Source organism: Excalfactoria chinensis, chromosome 2 (genome assembly GCF_039878825.1).
Source record: "Excalfactoria chinensis isolate bCotChi1 chromosome 2, bCotChi1.hap2, whole genome shotgun sequence".
In the NCBI taxonomy this organism is placed as follows: domain Eukaryota; kingdom Metazoa; phylum Chordata; class Aves; order Galliformes; family Phasianidae; genus Excalfactoria; species Excalfactoria chinensis.
In genome coordinates this window covers 15,603,688-15,621,883 of record NC_092826.1, presented here as the reverse complement: position 1 = coordinate 15,621,883, position 18,196 = coordinate 15,603,688, and the positions used below count along the sequence as shown (strand labels likewise).

The 18,196-nt window shown below is 33.1% G+C and overlaps 1 protein-coding gene across 5 annotated transcripts in view; it reads right to left on the bottom strand.

Moving 5' to 3' along the window:
- CSMD3 (CUB and Sushi multiple domains 3) overlaps positions 1 to 18,196 on the bottom strand; it is a 496,245-nt gene that overhangs the window by 75,483 nt on the left and 402,566 nt on the right. For all 5 annotated transcript variants that reach the window (XM_072330149.1, XM_072330150.1, XM_072330151.1 and 2 more), the window contains 8 exons: positions 17,862 to 17,931; positions 16,783 to 16,899; positions 14,858 to 15,067; positions 10,831 to 11,019; positions 7,808 to 7,985; positions 4,693 to 4,838; positions 2,425 to 2,505; positions 1,338 to 1,451 (listed from right to left, as the gene is read on the bottom strand). In XM_072330149.1, the coding sequence (XP_072186250.1) occupies positions 1,338 to 1,451; positions 2,425 to 2,505; positions 4,693 to 4,838; positions 7,808 to 7,985; positions 10,831 to 11,019; positions 14,858 to 15,067; positions 16,783 to 16,899; positions 17,862 to 17,931 (1,105 nt within the window). The remainder of the gene's footprint in view (positions 1 to 1,337; positions 1,452 to 2,424; positions 2,506 to 4,692; positions 4,839 to 7,807; positions 7,986 to 10,830; positions 11,020 to 14,857; positions 15,068 to 16,782; positions 16,900 to 17,861; positions 17,932 to 18,196) is intronic.

Below are 18,196 nucleotides of genomic sequence, written 5' to 3'. Positions count from 1 at the left end.
ACTCCTGGGATTCGAGCCCTCTGTGTAGCAAAGCAACACCTCTACCACTTGCGCGGCAGGGGGGATTTGAACCCGAGCCTCCGGTGTTGCAAGCGGCAGTTCTTCCAGATTCATTAAGAATCACAGAATCACAGAATTGTAGGGGTTGGAAGGGACCTCTAGAGATCATCGAGTCCAACCCTCCTGCCAAAGCAGGCTTACTATTTCTATATAAAACTGTGATCCTGGTTCCTAGATATGTTAATTATTTAAAAACACAAAATAAAAAATAAAACAAGCTCCAAAAATACTGTCAGTATTTTTCATCTAACAGAAATTTAAATAAATTGCATTTATTTTGTCTAATTTGGAAAATTACTTTAGACTTACAGTCCTGCAGGAGATGACTGGCTATTAAGCACAGGAGTATCAGGATCATGAAAAAACATCACAACAACTAGCAGTATCCAAAATAGCATACATTACATATATTCAACTTCTATGTGGCAGTTTTTGTTTTGTTTTCTTCTTCTCTAAATGTCTTTTAAAGTTTATAACTTTATGTCTTTAGTTATTTTTCTGTACCTAAATGGATGGATTATATATATATTTACACAAATATATATGTGTATATATAAATGTACTCATCGATTTAAGACATAAAAGAGATTCTATTTTGTTTTGTTTTCTTTGTTGCTGTTTTGTAATAAATCATGTTGAATGTCTACTAGCTCCCCAATCAATTCAATTCAAAAGAAAAATACATTTTCTTCAAAAATGTATAAATGAAACAGGTGATTCCTATTTTAGTGTAACACACTGAATGTCAGCTTAATAAAGACAGGTTTAAACTGTGGTTTATCTGATTTGCAAGACTATAAGTTTGCGTCAACTTTAACATTAGGCATCTATCTGTTCACAGTCTTCAGTAAAATTTGGAAAACACAACTGTACATACACATATCTCAACAACATGAGTATTATTTTTAATGCACACTGAATGAAAATGTTACTCTAAAAATGATGTTTTGATCTTGCTAAACTAAATCAGTGCTATTCTTGGTTTTTTATGTTTATCTTTGTATCCATATAAAATTTCATAAGAGCATTTTTTGAGAAAACAAAATCATCTTGTTTCTAAATTTTAAATGTAAGGTCCCCTCAAAAAATGATCTGTTAAATTATTTTCACAAAGACAACCTTGAAACTCATCAAATGCATTAAAAAATAGTGATGATTTTTCATTAAAATTCACCTTAACAAACAGTGTTAATGCAGAAATAGTATCAAAAAGATTGAAAAAAATAAAATTTGCCATCTTTTATATAAAAATAAGAAAAAGAAAAATGATAAAACACCTTGACAAGTAGGTGGTGCTCCATCCATCTGAAGCCTTTCACCCAGTCGGCATGTCAGAATCTCATTACCAACCAATGTAAAGCCTGGCTGACACCGGTACCTTATTATGTCTCCTGTTTGATAAAAACAAAACAAAGAAAGAAAAACAATATCATTAAATATTAGTTATTTTGAACTTTTGGCTTTGAAAACATTATTGATTAGTGAAATTTCCTGCTATGCAACAATACTAGCCTGTGTGCAACTCATGTCAGGTGAACCTTGTGTCCACAAAGCTTCAGGCTATACAATTTACTGGGTAATCATTGTATCAAGACAGTAATTCATACAACCACAAGGATAAAAATAAATAGGAAATCAATCTTAGTTGATGGTTGGAGTAAAAAATTATCTTTTCTTGATTAAGAAATGATTCATGTAGCTTAATGAAATCACAAAAATTAAAAATAAATAAATAAATAAATAAATAAATGTATATCCTGGAAGTTATTTTTGTCCAGTTTGGAGTGGTTTTGTTTGTTTGTTATCCATTTAATAACTCCAATATTAGCACTTATGAAGAAAAACATGGGTTGGGCAAAGAAGAAATCTGAGCAAAACTAGCTGGTGAGACATCTGACAACTAATTATATAACTGATAATTCTAATAAAAATATTTAATATTATCAACCTGCCTCAAAAGCCAGCATGTCATTCCTAGTGTTTACAAATTTGGTGTTACCCTTCACTGTAGAACCTTGGTTCTGGTACAGATGTCTAGAAATCATTGTTTTTTGTTGTTGTTTTTCCATTTGCTTGTATGTTTTTAATGTGGAAAATCAATCAAATAAAATTCTAATAAATAGCAATAATTAATAACATTAATTATTAAACCAAGTTATTTGGAAGGTTGTTACTGCAATACTCAGATGAGATTTCCGAAACAGATAGCATTCAGGAAGCATAAGAAATAGGAATGACTTCCTAAACTTTCAATCCTCAAATATATTTAAGGCATTCTATAGTAAAGATCTGTTCATAGCACCATTTCTTTGTTGTTTTCTTTTGTTTGCAAACAAATATTGCTTTTATTTTCTTTCACTTTACCTATTTCGAACTCATCATCTTCAGTTAGAATTTCAGCATTTGGTATGTTTGTTGGAGGCTGGCAGACTCGAAGCTGATAGGCTATAAAGAGCAATACAAATACAGTTGATATTCCCACACTTATGCAATTAAAACAACCATGCATATGTAACTCAGCTAGTACATTAACAGGAAAAAATAAACATCTACTCATTTTCTTTGTAGCCTTCAACAGACTCAAAAGAAAGAAAACATGCATTTCAGAATTAACTAAAAATTTGTAGTTGGATTCGCATTCTTAGTTATTTATGTTTAAGGGTAAGGTTCTCCTCATGAATAACCTCATGTTTACAAACAGTTGGAGATCTTCTCTGTAAGCAATCACATCTATAAACCAAATGTTTTTGTGTTGTTCAATTTTTATTTTTTTTTACTAAGGTCATCCACAGTACTACTGATACGACTGATATGATGCTGAATCTCACATCTCTTGAAGACATCTGTGAAGAACACAAGTTTTAGAATCCAAAAGATTATTTCCAGATGTAGTGCAAATGATGATTAGAAACATTTTGAAATGGAAATTTCCCAGAAAGTTAAAATTAATATCTGTGAAGCAGAGACAAATTATCTCACCTGCAAATGGAGAGTACTGATTTTGTTTTAAAACTTGTAAATTGAAGTACTAATTTAAATGATTTTCTTATTTTTACATACACATTTAACAGCCAGGTAAAAAACTGGGTGAAAAAAATATATAAAACAAACAAAACAACAAGTGGGGAGAATATGTAGAAGCAACATTTATTTTTTTGCTACAAACAATCAAGAACTGATGTTTGAATATGGATGTAATTCCCTTCAATTTAAATTTAATTATGACAGAAATACAAAGAAATCATGCTATGCTTTAAGGTGTACACTCAGGCTGGTCAATGACTCATAGATTCCATAGATTCATAGGAAGGAAACATCATCCATTTATGGCAGATGAAGATGCAGATTCATTTACACATATCTTTGTTACATCCTATTCGTGCATCCTCTAGTAACTGAATGAGTCAAACTTAGGTCAATCAAAGATACTTATATTTTGTACAGGCTAGATCTTCTGTTGCTAATGAGTCACCCATATTTTATATCTTCCAACTCCACTCCTTCTTATCTCTTATTATTACGCTATTAGCTATATTATCAAGTCAGACAAGAAAACACACCAGACAAACTTCGAACAGCTGTCCTATTTGCATTCTTAAAAAAAAAATAAGATAAAATCAACAGTATATTCAGTAAAAATTCAAATATTATTTATCTCAATTATCTCTCACTTACACATAGTTTTGCATCCCAAATTATCTGTTTTAAAAAATTTGATACCACTTTCTACCTCACTTTTATTGCTGCAAATTGTAAGGAGATGGTACAATCACAGACTTGAGGATACAGAGAGATTTATTTATTCTGAAAACGTTAATCCAAAAAGTGTTCTAAGTTTCTTCAAGAAAAATCAGTTTGCATCTTTACTGCACTTCAGGGTTCACACTTGTGGAATGAAAATTTACATAATAACAGAAAGAAATAAGTGAGAAGAGACTGAATTTTCTGGAGAATTTATGTACAGGTATGAGCCTTTGTATGTTTTCTTATACATTTAACATACAAGAAATTTTATCAATATATAGTAATATATATCAATTGATTAGTATATATCAATTCATATCTTGATGAAGGCAAAGTTTCAGTTTGTCCTTCTCAAACTGCAATATGTAACAGTTGCTTGGATATGGAATCAAAATTAGGAAACTCCTGCTCAGCTCTGCTGAATCTATCCTCCACGAAAATATCAAGTTATATTGGTATTTCTTTTCATTGTTTCTTTTTTTTTCTTTCTTTCTTTTTTTTTTTTTTTTTTTTTTTTTGGCTGGTGGTTGTGGGTTTTTTGTTTGTTTGTTTGTTTATTCATTTGTTTGATACACTTAGATTGTAGGAAAATTTAGAAGCATTGTAAGTAGAGAAAAGACAAGCACCTTGAACTTACAGGGTCTTGATTTGACCCTGAAGTGACTTTTTTGCTCAAGTCTCTTCACAGTGTGCTGTTTTCGCTTGCCTATTAGTAACTTCAAAATATTGGTTGAGAAAGTATTGTGTTTTCATTATACGTGTTAGACCTTCATATGCTTTCATTACTCTAATGTTGATCACTCACATTAATAATATTAACTTAGAAAAATAATTCTATTACAGAAGTAATCAGTACAAACACTAGAAAGTACAGTTTGTCATACTTACCATGATAACTAAGTACAAAAAAGCCACTAGTAGTAAAGTCGCTGTGAAACTTGATCAGAATCTGATTGGAAGTACTGTAGACTGATTCTAGTGCAGTATTGCCACTAAACTGCCCAATTTGAGGAGATGTTTGGTCTGGTCCATCCCTTAGAAAAATAGATACAAGAAGACTTGTTTGTCCAAATAACTTAATTTCTACACAATTTATAAAGTAGTAGATTACTCTAAAAGGCATGAGTCATCTGAAACCAGATGAAATAAATACTGAAAGCCTGTTGATATTCCATATGTGAACTGGAGTAAAAGGGGTAGTAGTTGGGAAAGTCATCAAAATTCGTTGAAAACCATGATCCTCCACTCAACCACATCTGTGATGTAACGTGTTTTTTTGTTTGTTTTTGTTTATTAAAAATAACAGAAATATCAAAATTATTTTAGTTTTTGACTGCACTTCATCATCCTGTCAATGTTCATGTTTCCATACCTGTGTTTTCAAATGCTGATATTAGATAAGAAGTAAAACAAATACTGCTTACTTCCTGCAATCTTTTGAATTTGGTCATTGCTAGGAAAATTAACCAATGAATAAAATTTAATTTTTAAAAAGACAATTAATTTATATTGGCTTCTCTAATAAAATAATAAAAAAGAAAAGTAAATATATATATATATATATATTTATAGTCAACTGCACAAAATATTCAACTTGAATATGCACCTGGGCATTTACAAATGCATATTTCATTTATATCTTTTGTCTCAAGGACACTACTTTTCAGAATTGTGAAATTTCATTATTTTTTAGCCTACCCATTTTTCCCCTACATTTAATGCTATAATGGCTGCTCAACTAAACATTCATAAAAATACATAAGTCAAAACCAAGTATGACATGAGGTTGACTATTTAATATCTCAAATCCTTATTCACATACATCTATTTATTTCCATGAAGACCACAACAGATACAACAAACACCATCTGATAGAGCAAATTCTCAGTTACAAAACATTATTTTTCAACAGTCACCACCATTAGCTGCGCTTTTTTGCCAGAGATGAACAAGAACCTGCATTCCACTTTCAAAAAAGTTTGCACCAGTGGAGGTGACCCACTGCTGTTGGTGCTGCTGAAATGCACCACCCACAGCCTCACTGTTCTCATATCAACTGTTTGGTATCCATAAACATTCAGTAAGGGTCAGTGAAGGTCGATGAGTGCCCTTTTATTCCACATGAAGGAATTCAGTGATGCATCTTTGCTTCATGTGCACTTTAATGTCAGATGCAATTTTATGAAACCATTCCTCTGCTACTACCTGTCCAATGGCAACAAAATGCAATGGAATATTGGCAGGTAGGTTCAACCTCTACTGCCATACCACCAATATTTAATTCTAACTTTGTGGTGCAACATAATAAAATAGGAGACTATACTTTTGGAGCAGCCTTGTATATTACAAATGTAATATACTGATGTTCCTAATAATGAAGACTAATAGATTCACATATAGTCTGATCTGAGGAATTATTTGAATGATGGATGATTTTTTATTTTTTCCACTAGAAATACTGAAAGTAAAATTTTGGATGGGTTCTGTAAGTTCATAATATTGTTGAATTTGCTTAACCTATTTTATTGTAGAAGGTACAGAATAATGCTTATGTAACTTTATAAATCACGTATTGGGTTAACATCCAATACTCAGTCTCAATATAAATACACTTATGGAAAGGATAGAAACTGAGGTAAAACTGAGGTTTTACATTTATCATGGGATACACACAAATTCATTGTAAGAAATACGTTTAAAATGTAGCCAGGAATATTACTAAAAGCACATGAAATCACTTCGTATAAAGGAGGGGAAAAGTGGAAGGAGTGCTGGAAGTGGACAGTAGTGTTCTAACTTGTGTGGATGGAACTGAGAAAGGATGTCTGCATGTCTCGATGTACACAACGAGATATAACTAAATTCAGGACAGATTCTGAAGTTCATCCTTCAAGTAGGGAAAAGTTAGAAGTCTTCAAGATTACATGACTTTTATCAGAACAACAGTCTGTATGTATTTAAATAAAATTTTTGTTAGAATTTAAAGCAAAGCAAGCAAATATTTGGGGTATGGAACAGGGCAGTTTGTAGTACTCAAGATGAAAAATAACTAACTCCTACAAAAATGATCACAACAATGAAGATAGCTGCTTAATACTTAGGAAATTATGAATGAGGTCTACAGGAATTTATATAAAGCCAAATCAATATGTATGTGCAACAAAAACACTAAATCAATAACAAATACTCCAAATTACCTGTCACCTGTTCTGACTGAAAAGCTACTTTTTCAGTTTGTGAATTACTGTTTAGGTAAGCTTCCAAAAGTCTTAACTGCTGTTGAAATCTCTAAGGGACTCACTGGTATAGTTTCATGATTACTACAGGAGTTGTTACACTAAGATTAAAGCCTCCTGCATTTAACAGTTTTGCAACCAAGGAAAATGTGGGCCTCAATATCTGAAAAAAATAAATAAATATTATAAACATGGATTCAGAATATAGAAAATATATAGATAATATAAATAAAATATGGAGAATAAATGGATTCAGTATATAGAGAACAAAGGTTATCCACAGCTATAGCTAGCTAAGGTTTTGTTGTTTTTTTTTTTCATATCCAAATAGATCCTTGCCTTGTATCTTCTCATAAATAGTTTGAAAGAAGACAACATAGAAGACATGAAGAAAAGGTTACCCTAAAATGGCCTAATACTCACAGTAGCATCTCCTCATTTTCACATTTTTTTAAGGATAACTTGTCTTTCAAAATCTGGCTACACCGTACTTCTATATGCTATTCTTGACCAAAAAAATAGACAAGGCAAACTATTATTGACAATCCACAGTTTCTGAATTTGTAACAAGAAAGTCTCTGCAACTCCATGTCCACTAATATCCAGAAAGAATTGTACGCTGGAAAATATTGGTTAGGGCAAATCACTCAGACAGAACACCAGTATCAATGAAGAAATTACAAAATCATAGGTATACTAATTTTAATTCATACTTTGTTGTTTAGTGTCGCATGGAAATTAAACAAAAGCCAGAAGTATTTCCTTACCAGACAGTTATGAAATCGTATATTGGCTCTGTCTGGAGAACTGTGAAATTGATGTAGATTCCGTTCCCAGGTGGTACTCTTACAAGCCAGAAGCAGTCTTGAAAGTTTGGATACTCATCAGGGTATCCTGGAGAATATATGGTGCCATTCATTGCAGTTATATTTCCTCCACATAGAGCTATAGAAAAGATATTTGTTTTCAAAAATGTTAGACAAATTTTGCATTCTTCTCAGGTCACATAAAAGTTATAAATACATTTGCTATATTGTAACCACTGTAACTCCACTGCAGCGTACATCAAGCAGATTTAACTGAGCTCTTTGCATAGAATTACAGACTCATTTTTATATTTCTATTCAAATCAAAAAGATGAACAATTCTAAAGTCATAAATACAGTTGGATCTAGAATTAAACTGAGACACTGAGTTAAGTTATTCCCCACACAAGTAAAACTATTTTTATTTATTATCACAAGAATGTAGACAATCAAAATTATCAGGTGAAGGAAGAGCTATGTGTCTCTGGACACATTCCAGGGCCTTGATGTCTTTCTTGTAGAGAGGAGCCCAAAACTGACCACAGTAGTTGAGGTGTGGCCTCACCAGTACTGAGTACTGAGTCCCTGCTGAGTCCTTGCTATGACCAGACCTGTAGAGCTGAATTGGGTAATTACTCTTTTAGCACAACATACAGGAGAGTTTCTGACCAATCCTGTGGCTTTCCCTTATAACAAAATCGTGACATGTAAAAGCAATATACTTATATAGATTATTAGTGCATTATTTGTATTCAGTTAAAGCATGTGTTATGGCTTATAGATATCAACTTTGATTCTGAACTGTAGTGTAAAAAGACTTTCAGTTTCACACCTCACCTGATATACTAATCTTATTCAGCTTATAGCTTCTCACGGTTTTTTGAGTAATGCTGACAAAATTGATTTTGCAGCCAGGTCTTAGGGGAGTGAAGACATGGGCTGATGACTGTCAGCAATGAGATTTCTTGGAAGAGCAGAGGGAACAGGGATGAAAGTGAGAAAGACAAGGTAAGAAGGGTCAAAGAGGATTAGCTGATGCTGAGCACAGTCTACATGAATTTTAGGGGAAAAAGGATACAAAACTATTCAAACTGGAAAGATGTTTAGGATGGTATGCTTCAGCATATACCATAGCATATGCAACCTTATAAAAGAGATTCTAAAGTAAATACAAATTTTAAACATATTGCACATCTCTGCTATTAGTCATGTATAGACATATAAATTTCAATTTTATGCTTTTCAACATGAGCACTTTATCTCAAACCAAAATATGTACAACTAAGAGATTCCTAATTATCTTTTTCTTTCACAAATTATCATTCATGTAGCACGTTAAAACATCAAAACTTTTATTAAAAATACTGCAATAAATATTTATACCAAAGCAAACAAATGACAAGTAACTTCAGAAATTTCTTGAAGATCTAAATAATCTTAGCAGTCTGGAATCACGCAACACAATTTAGAGCCTCATTATCAGCTATCAGTTGGTCATTGAACTGCTTCTTCTCTTACTATATTAAGTAGAAACAATGAACTTCTAGCTACTGCCCAGGAAGTTCATCAGAGGTGCTATCCTGCACAGCAATACACTTTAAGGTAGCTTAGAATGCAGATTCAGGCAAGGTAATTCAACAAAACCCAGTCACTCCATTTCAGTACATGATTTGTCTTGATTCTGAGTCATAGAAAATACAGAACCAACTAATAATGGAAAGCTCAACTGTTTAGCTGTTAAGACATGAACCATTACTGTTCCCTTAGGATCCAGAAAATGAAGTTTGAAATTCATTTGTGATTAACTAACTTCTTAGACTTTCAAAAGACAGGCTGTGGAGGTGTCATCTCTCTTTTATATGATAAAGTTTCTCCCTCTGAATTCAGTGTCAGATAGGTCTTAATTTAGCTTTCGCATGTCCCAGAAATGCCTATGGCTCACTGCCTCAAGAAGGATCTTTGAGTGATGAAGCTTCTAATTTAAATACACAAATTTAGGTAGATAATTCAGAATACAACGAAGAAATGCAGATAACAGTAAAAATATTGATAATGCATTGTGATAAATTATTATTATTGTTGCTATTGTAATTATCATTATTTGTAGAATTTCAGGATGACAATTCTGAATGTGAACTATCTTCACGTCTTTGATTTTTCAGGAATCTAATTTCTGCCTGAATGTTGGCACAAATATGACAAACCCACAGACTCCAGAAATTAACTATTTCACATGGAAGAAATGCTAGCTCTTTGACAAATAAATTTGTGGTACACAGATACTTCTTAAATTTCTGTGCTAACTCAATATCTGTCCTTCTCTGTTTCAGAGTCTAATGACACGGGATAACTGACATTCTTTAGCTCATTGCATTGATACAGGTTCCTTTCAATATAGTTAGGGATAAAAAATATTGTATACATAATCATACACATTCACTCTGCCGCCTTAAAACTTGTTATGTGCAAGTCACAGTTCCTTGAATTTGCTTATCTAATGTAAGGATATCAGTATAAAAAGGTAAAAATAACTAAACAGGTTTTCAAAAAGCACTGATTAAAAGTCAACTGTGCTTTATACTATCTTTAGCATATTTTTTTCCCAACTTATGAGACAATATAAGTAGCCAGAGTTGAGAAACACAACATTTGACTCTTTCACTTAATTCAGTGTAGAGCTTTTTACCATTGACACTCTGTAGCACCACTTACATATACAAGCTCCATAGATCTCCTTATTCCAGACCCTAAGCCTAACCTTCTAAAAATAAACTTATTAGATAAGTTTTCAGTGATTACATACTTCTATGAAACATTTCAGCTTCTCTGCAAAAAGAATTCACATACTGAGTTAGATAACTCCTCTGCAAACATACAATATAAAATATTGGTCTCAATTAGTTGAAAAGCTGAAATAATTTCATTCAACAGATCTTAGGAGGAGCTACAAATATTGAAGGGCTCTTAGGGCACTCACAACACACCTTCACATCTGGGCAGAGGATGATTCCAGTTACGGCTAACACCATGAAGACAAGTCAGAGCAGAATTTCCAATTAATGTGTAGCCAGGAAAACACTCAAATGAAATAGTTTGTCCCACAGTAAAATCAGTCCCAATAACAAAACCATTCCGAAACGGCCGAGGGTCAGGACAGCTTTGTAGTTGATATGCTGAAATAGATAACAATAATAGAGAAAATAACTATTTTTTAATTCATTTTAGCTTTTCCAAAATAAAAACAAAATACAAACAACAAACAAAAAAGCACACTTTTCATGAGAATAAAAACAAAACAAAAGAACACAACCCGAGGCATTTTACATGCCTTAATTTCCATCATAGCAAGACTCAAAATTTTTGGTAGTAAAGTGTTTCCAATTTTGGAAATATGCATAAAAATGTATTTACATTTCCAAACCTAAGGTAGAAAATATACTACCATTTCCAAAGTTGAAAGGATCTTATATTCTCTACAGATTGAAAGCATAAATCAAACAAACAAACTAAAAATTTACCCTACAATTATTTGAACAGAGTATCTGAGAAGGTAAAAGTGAAACTAGCCCTTTAATTTTACCTTTTTTATTTTCATAAGTACTGAATTAATGGACTTATATCCCTAAAACTAGAGGACACTGGCTACTAATTGCTTCCAAGTAGTCCTCAATCAAAAAAGGTCAAAGCTCCTGACAATTAAAATTAAGAAGTTATAGAAGAGTCTTGAAATTTAAAGGAGGGAAAAAACTAACAGGTACAAAAAATTGATGTGTTACCATGGGAGGGATGAGGACAAATGTCAATACACCTCTAAAAAAGAGCAGGAGAAAGATGAATAGCAGAATTGCAATAAACAGCAAGGGAAACTTTGAGTAGAGTACTCAGCATTACATATTTAGTAATTCATACAGAATTAAGGTACAGAAGGAGGGCCAAACTAAGAAGCATGCACACCAATGTAGAAGTCTAAAATTCAAGATGTGAGGGAATAGAGCAGCAGGATTCCTAAAGCAGAAAAAGGAAAAGCTTCCAGGTGGGAGAAAGGCATTGTTGCTTATGACTTTTAGGTTTCTAATACAGGAAAAATATTACTGGGGGAAAAAAAAATAAAAATTAATAATAATAATAATAATAAAAGCACAGCAGAAAACTCATAGGTTGAAATTCAAACTCTCTAAGCATAAATGTAATGCTGAGCTGTTTCTACAATGGTCTTATCAGGAAAATAACTGTGAACAGGAAATTTTAAGTACAATTTGAGAAACTGTAACACTAATGGAATACCCAAATATGTTTGAATGAACTGGGTCAATAAATCACTGAGAGAACCTGTAGAAGTACAACTTTTTATGTAGGGAATTCTTTTTCTTAGAACAAGAAAATTGAAATTCCTCAAGAAAAGATTTGGATAACTTAGTTTTGAACAAACTTGGTACTCAACCCTTATTCATCAGAAGGACAGTTCATAATAGAAGTCATATGCAGTTTGATTGTCAAATAAGCCAAGCAGAGAAATATATTTACTTTTTTTTCTTGAAAGCGAATGTACTAAAATGAGGTAGTGTAGGTTAATAATTAGCAGTTTGTGAATTCTTACCCCTTTAAAAGAAGTAAAACATATTCTACAATTCAAAATTAAAAAAAAAAAAAAATAAAAATAAAAAGCAACTGTGTAGTGTTTCAGAAAAGCATACATGTGACTAAGTAGGCTGTGTTTTCAAAAAATTGTGAAATTTTAGAAGGCAAAATTTAAATAGAATGCAACAAGGACTTTTCTGGATATATAGATGCCACAGTCAGAGAAACTCAGTAAATTCTTTTGTCTTTATAACTGAAGATAGTGTAAAGATTTCCAGACAAGATACAGTGCCTGTACTACAAAGGTCAAAGACACTAGATCAATCTGAAGTAAGTACAAAAGCATTACACTAAATAGATAAGGCAGAGTACCAGAAGCAAATAGAGTTCAACCAGAAATGCCACTGACCCAAGGTTTATGTCCTATCAAGATCTGTCCTATCAGATCATGGTTCCCCACTGCAAATGACATCTATAAGTACTTCAAAAGGAACTTTGCAATTATGAGGTCAGTGAGTCTGACTTATATGGTAGGATGGGAACGCAATAATAAAAATTTCCTATAATAAGAAATAGCTTCACAGGGCATATGGCTAAACATGATTTCTTGATAAAGAGAAAGCAGAGTTCTGTAAAAGAATTATGGAGAGGATATGACCAAAGTTCTAAAAAAAACAAGAAGGTAAGAATAAGTCTGAATACAAATATGTTGTCAAATTCTCGAGTAACACAATTAGCAACCTAAAAACACCTGTGGATGCTGGAAGAGTACAAATGCAATGGATTGCTGAAACTAGCTAGTTTCCATGCTACTAAATAGCATATATTTTTTTTCCAGTTGGAGATACCATAACAGGTTAGATGGATCATGTCTGATACAAACGTTTTTGCTTATACTTTCTCAGGAATCAGGAAGAGGAAAGATAAACCTGTCTGTAATTTTACTCATTTTTTCTCAGAAGAATTTAAAGGTCCTATTATGAATTATCAAAGATTTTGTAGTGAGCAATCTTGATGACAGGTCTTATGAGGAACAGCTAAAGGAATTGTTTCATCTGAAGAAGACAAAGCTTGGGAGAGACCTTTTTGCCCTCTGCAACCATACAAAAGGAGATTGTGGTAAGGTGGGGGTCAACCTCTACTCCTGCATAACTAGTGATAGACTGAGAGGTAATGATCTCAAGTTGCACCAGGGGAGGTTCAGGTTGGATATTAGGAAAAAAATTCTCTGAAAGAGTGGTCAGGCACTGGAACAGGCTGCCAAGGGAAGTTGCTTGAGTCACCATGCCTGGAGATGTTCAGTAAACATTTAGATGTGGCACTAAGAAACATGATTTAGTGATAGGTGGGCAGTTAACTAAATAAGGATGGAGGTCTACTCCAGTCTTAATGATTCTCTGATTTTCTGTTTCTATGATCTTGGTGATCTTTTTCAAGACACTGGCTTCTTATTATTGGACTAGAAATGTACATGCAATGCAAAACCTGGAAATCAGAATGCTTCCAATTGTAACTGTTTGATAGAAACAATTTTCTCTTGCATGATAAAAATCACTGAGAGGAATTTTATTGGAATTATCTGCTCACAAACAGCATCATCTGTAAAATGACTGCTGTCACTATTAATAGCAGTAATCTTTTACTGCTACTGTGGGTAGATTTTGAAGTTCTCTTTTGGCTACAAATTATATAATATTTCATATAGAAGTGAATAAAATCTTACCAAGCACTTTAGTTCAAAATTGATTTTTGCCTTAAAAGCCAGCAGTTTTTGCAGTGTCTCTCTTCCAGAATGTAACATGACTTCAAATCAATTTAGACTTGTTTCTCTTGAAAGGGTTGTAACAAAATGCCATAAATAAAATCTCATAAAATCATCTTTTTATGGTATTCACATCATGAAAACAAAATGGTTGAAACTATGCACTTGGCCTTTTTCTGTGAATAGTGGTGATATAGTTCCTTTTAAATGAATGAACAATTATATAAATAGAACTATGATCCGTTCACTAGTTTGGAATTGTCTGCTTGGGAACAACAGAGAAAGAAGCTTCCAGTGAAATTACCAGCTAGGAAATTAAATGGATTATGAGATTTTTGGGTCCAAGCCTATCAAGAGCTCTAAAACATCATTTAGAATTTTTTCTTCCCAAGCCAAGACACAAAATTGAGATCTCCATACAATTATAAAGATCTAACATCAGAGATGCTTATTTTATAAATCCTTGTAATGTAAATTAATATGCCAACCAAATTCAGATATAAACAGTAATCTGTTTGCCTGCACATTAACTTATCTTTTAAAGAGAATACACAATTATTATTTTTTTTTCCATTGTCACTTTTATTTAATGTTTAACTCTCATGTCTGGCAAATCAATAAACAGTCTTCAACAGCCACCCTGTTTTCACATAAGAATGTCAAACTCTTACCTTGATACACAATATGAAAACCTTGTTTGTTCTGTGAGTAATCACTGTGAAAATATAAACTAGTTTCATGAGTTGTGCTGAACAGAGATGCTGGTAGCTGAGGGCCACTTAGTCTCCCAATAACAGTACTAGTTTCTGTAGATCCACTTCTGACTTCTAAGTAATCATGTATGGTCTCCGTTGAGAAATTCACAAATTGTAAATGGACACCTAAAAAATACGTCAGAAAATAAAAGGCATTAATTTCAATACCAGCAAAGGGAAATAATGTATGTATGCTTTAGACTGATAATATCAGAAAACAATGTCATTAGTGGAAATTTATGTTATGCTCCCAGGTGCAATTCATGGATTTCAGCGTGAGGCATTCTTTCTTCTCATACCTTACTAATCCTGACACGTTAACAAGGTAATGCAAAACTGGTCTAGGGCATTTTAAGATAATTATATTCTCCTTTTGGAATACTAAGCTATTTATTAATGAAAAACATTTGAATGACAACTCAGTAATTGGTAACAGCCAACACATGAGGACAAAATCATTTTTCAAAAACAAAAATTTTCTTTTATAACAAGGTTACCCACCTAGCTAAACAAGAGAAGCCAGTTGATGTAACCAGTACGGATTTCAGCAAAACTAGGAAAGCCTATGAACAATTGAACAATATTTTGTATGCTACAGAAAAAAAAAAAAAAAGGCTTGTTTGTAATTAAATTAACATTACCTTAATAATTTCTGTTCTTTTTTCCATGAAGATAATCTACATGCAATAAGAAAGTTTCTGCTTAAAAATGTAATTATTTGATTTTGCCAACCTTCCAAAACATTACAAATTCTCCTTACTATACAGGCATTCCAAGAGATGTTATAGCATCCTTCAGTAGCTGAGGGGGCATGCAGGAAAGATGGGGAGGGACTTTTTATAAGGGCATGTCGCTGGTGTCTTTTCAGTAGTGCGTGGGGATGGGACTAGGGGAAATGGGCTGAAACTTCAGCATAGGAAGTTCCGCACGAATGTGCGCAAGAACTTCTTTACAGTGAGGGTCACAGAGCACTGGAACAGGCTGCCCAGGGAGGTGGTGGAGTCTCCTTCTCTGGAGATATTCAAGACCCGCCTGGACACCTACCTGTGTGACGTGGTGTAGGGAGCCTGCTTTGGCAGGGGGGTTGGACTCGATGATCTCTAGAGGTCCCTTCCAACCCCTACAATTCTGTGATTCTGTGATGTAGTGACAGGAAGAGGGTAATTGGTTTTAAAATGGAAGAGGGTAGATTTAGATATTTATTAGGAAGAAATTCTTTACTGTGAGGGTGGTGATACACTGGAACAGGTTGTCCAGTGAGGTTGTGGATGCCTCCTTCCTGGAAGCATTTTAGGCCATGTTGGGAGGGGTTTTGAGAAACCTGGTCTAGAGGGAAGTGTCCCTGACTATAGGAGGGGGGTTGGAACTAGATGATCTTAAAGATTCCTTACAACTCAATCCATTCTATGATTCTATGATTCTGTGATATTCAGATTTTGCTGTTTCTCTATCCATAATATTTATAGACCTAGTGTTTTATTTAATTCCTTGAACAAAATTTGTCAAAAGTTTAAGCTGCCATTGTTTAATAACAGCAAACTCATGCTAACTGACATTTTTTTCTCTTTCATTTACTGTAATACAGGAAAGCTATAAAATTTTGCCTGTCAGTCCACTCTGTACACTTTTGTCTCTGCAAATTCCTGAACAACCTCAACCTTCCCAAATATTCATGCATTGTTCAGCCTTGCTCGATTTCCTTTGTCACACACATTTATCTATTTATTTATTTATTCATTTTCCCAGGATAAACACTCATAATGTGTTAAAATATATACTGTGCTTTGAATCTATAAACCACTCTAAACAAAAATCTATTTAGCTCATGAGTGAACACGTACCAAAACCAATTGGCAACTTTATTGTCCATGTGCAATCCAAACTACTAGGATAGTTGCCAGGAAACCCAGGGCTCAGGATCACTCCACTGAAGTCTGACATGCCACCACCACATTGTGCTGCCAAAAAAAAAAAAATCAAAAATGACATTATTCAAAAGAGTGATGACCTAAAAATTCTAGCAGACCACTGAGGATCCTTTCACAGTAAATAATATAACACTAGGATTTGTATTTCAAAAGATACAAGAACATTCCTTTACCACTAAATATCTACTACAAAGTAATTTACAAGTGAGCACTTAAAAAATACAAATTTCTCTTTATCTGAATTGACTGGTTTGAATTTGAGGTACACATGCTTGGAAAGAGGAGAGGCATTCAGTCTGCACTCTTAGTTTATAATTTAATAACCACTTAATAATGTTTTTCATTTATTATGAGATCTGTAGGATCTTGCTTCCTATAGACCGAAGATTATAAATATGAATAAAATTTATTATTAGGGAGCCCAAACAAAAAGCCTTTTCAACTCAGTGAAAAAGAATGCAAAAAAAGTTTTATATCCAATGTATTTATTCATCACCTAAAGAGATGAATGTAGTGCATATCAGATGCTTCAGGTTTCTGGCAGGCTTCCAGTGCTTCTCTCAACAATATTGATATAGTCTTCTATATAGCTTGATTTGAATGACAGTGTCTTGTTAAATAGGGCACACATGCCTCATGGTGCATTCATCAGGGATGATAATGTAATGTTATTTTTATGTTAGCATTTTCTGTAGTACTCATCACTCTACTGTGGAAATGATTAATAAATAAATGAACCATGTTTGTAAGGGTTTCTGGAGGTCTCATAACTAATACAGGAAACAGTGACTAGTGCATATGTTGCTCTTTCTTCTTCTGACTGAGCATTCCAGAAAAGTTCTGCTAATTCTGCAGAATACTGAAAAAATCTTCATCTCAGTCTGATCTCTTGCACTTTAAAATAAGTTCTCTCATGTTTTTTTTTCACTTATACATCTCTCTAGAGTTTTCATTCTGACACGTTTAAGAAGTTTTATGTATGACGAACATACCTAAACATATTGGAATTGGATAATTCCATCTTCTTACTGGTCCAGGCATACAAGTGATATGTGAATGTCCCTAAAACAACACAACATTTGCTGATTTGCATATTAGAGAGTATATAACATATGCAACATGATTTGTATTCCAATAAAACAAAATATTTTTTTTTAAAAAAGGATAGATTTTAAAAGGTAGAAAATGTAGACTGTATGCTGTGAATTTTATCAAACTTCCAAGACAATAGAGCAGAACGTAATTGTAATCTTAACCAAGGGACAGTTAGCCAATTAGAAAATTGTTTTTATTCCCTTAATATTGTTTCTAACAGTCTACAAATGAA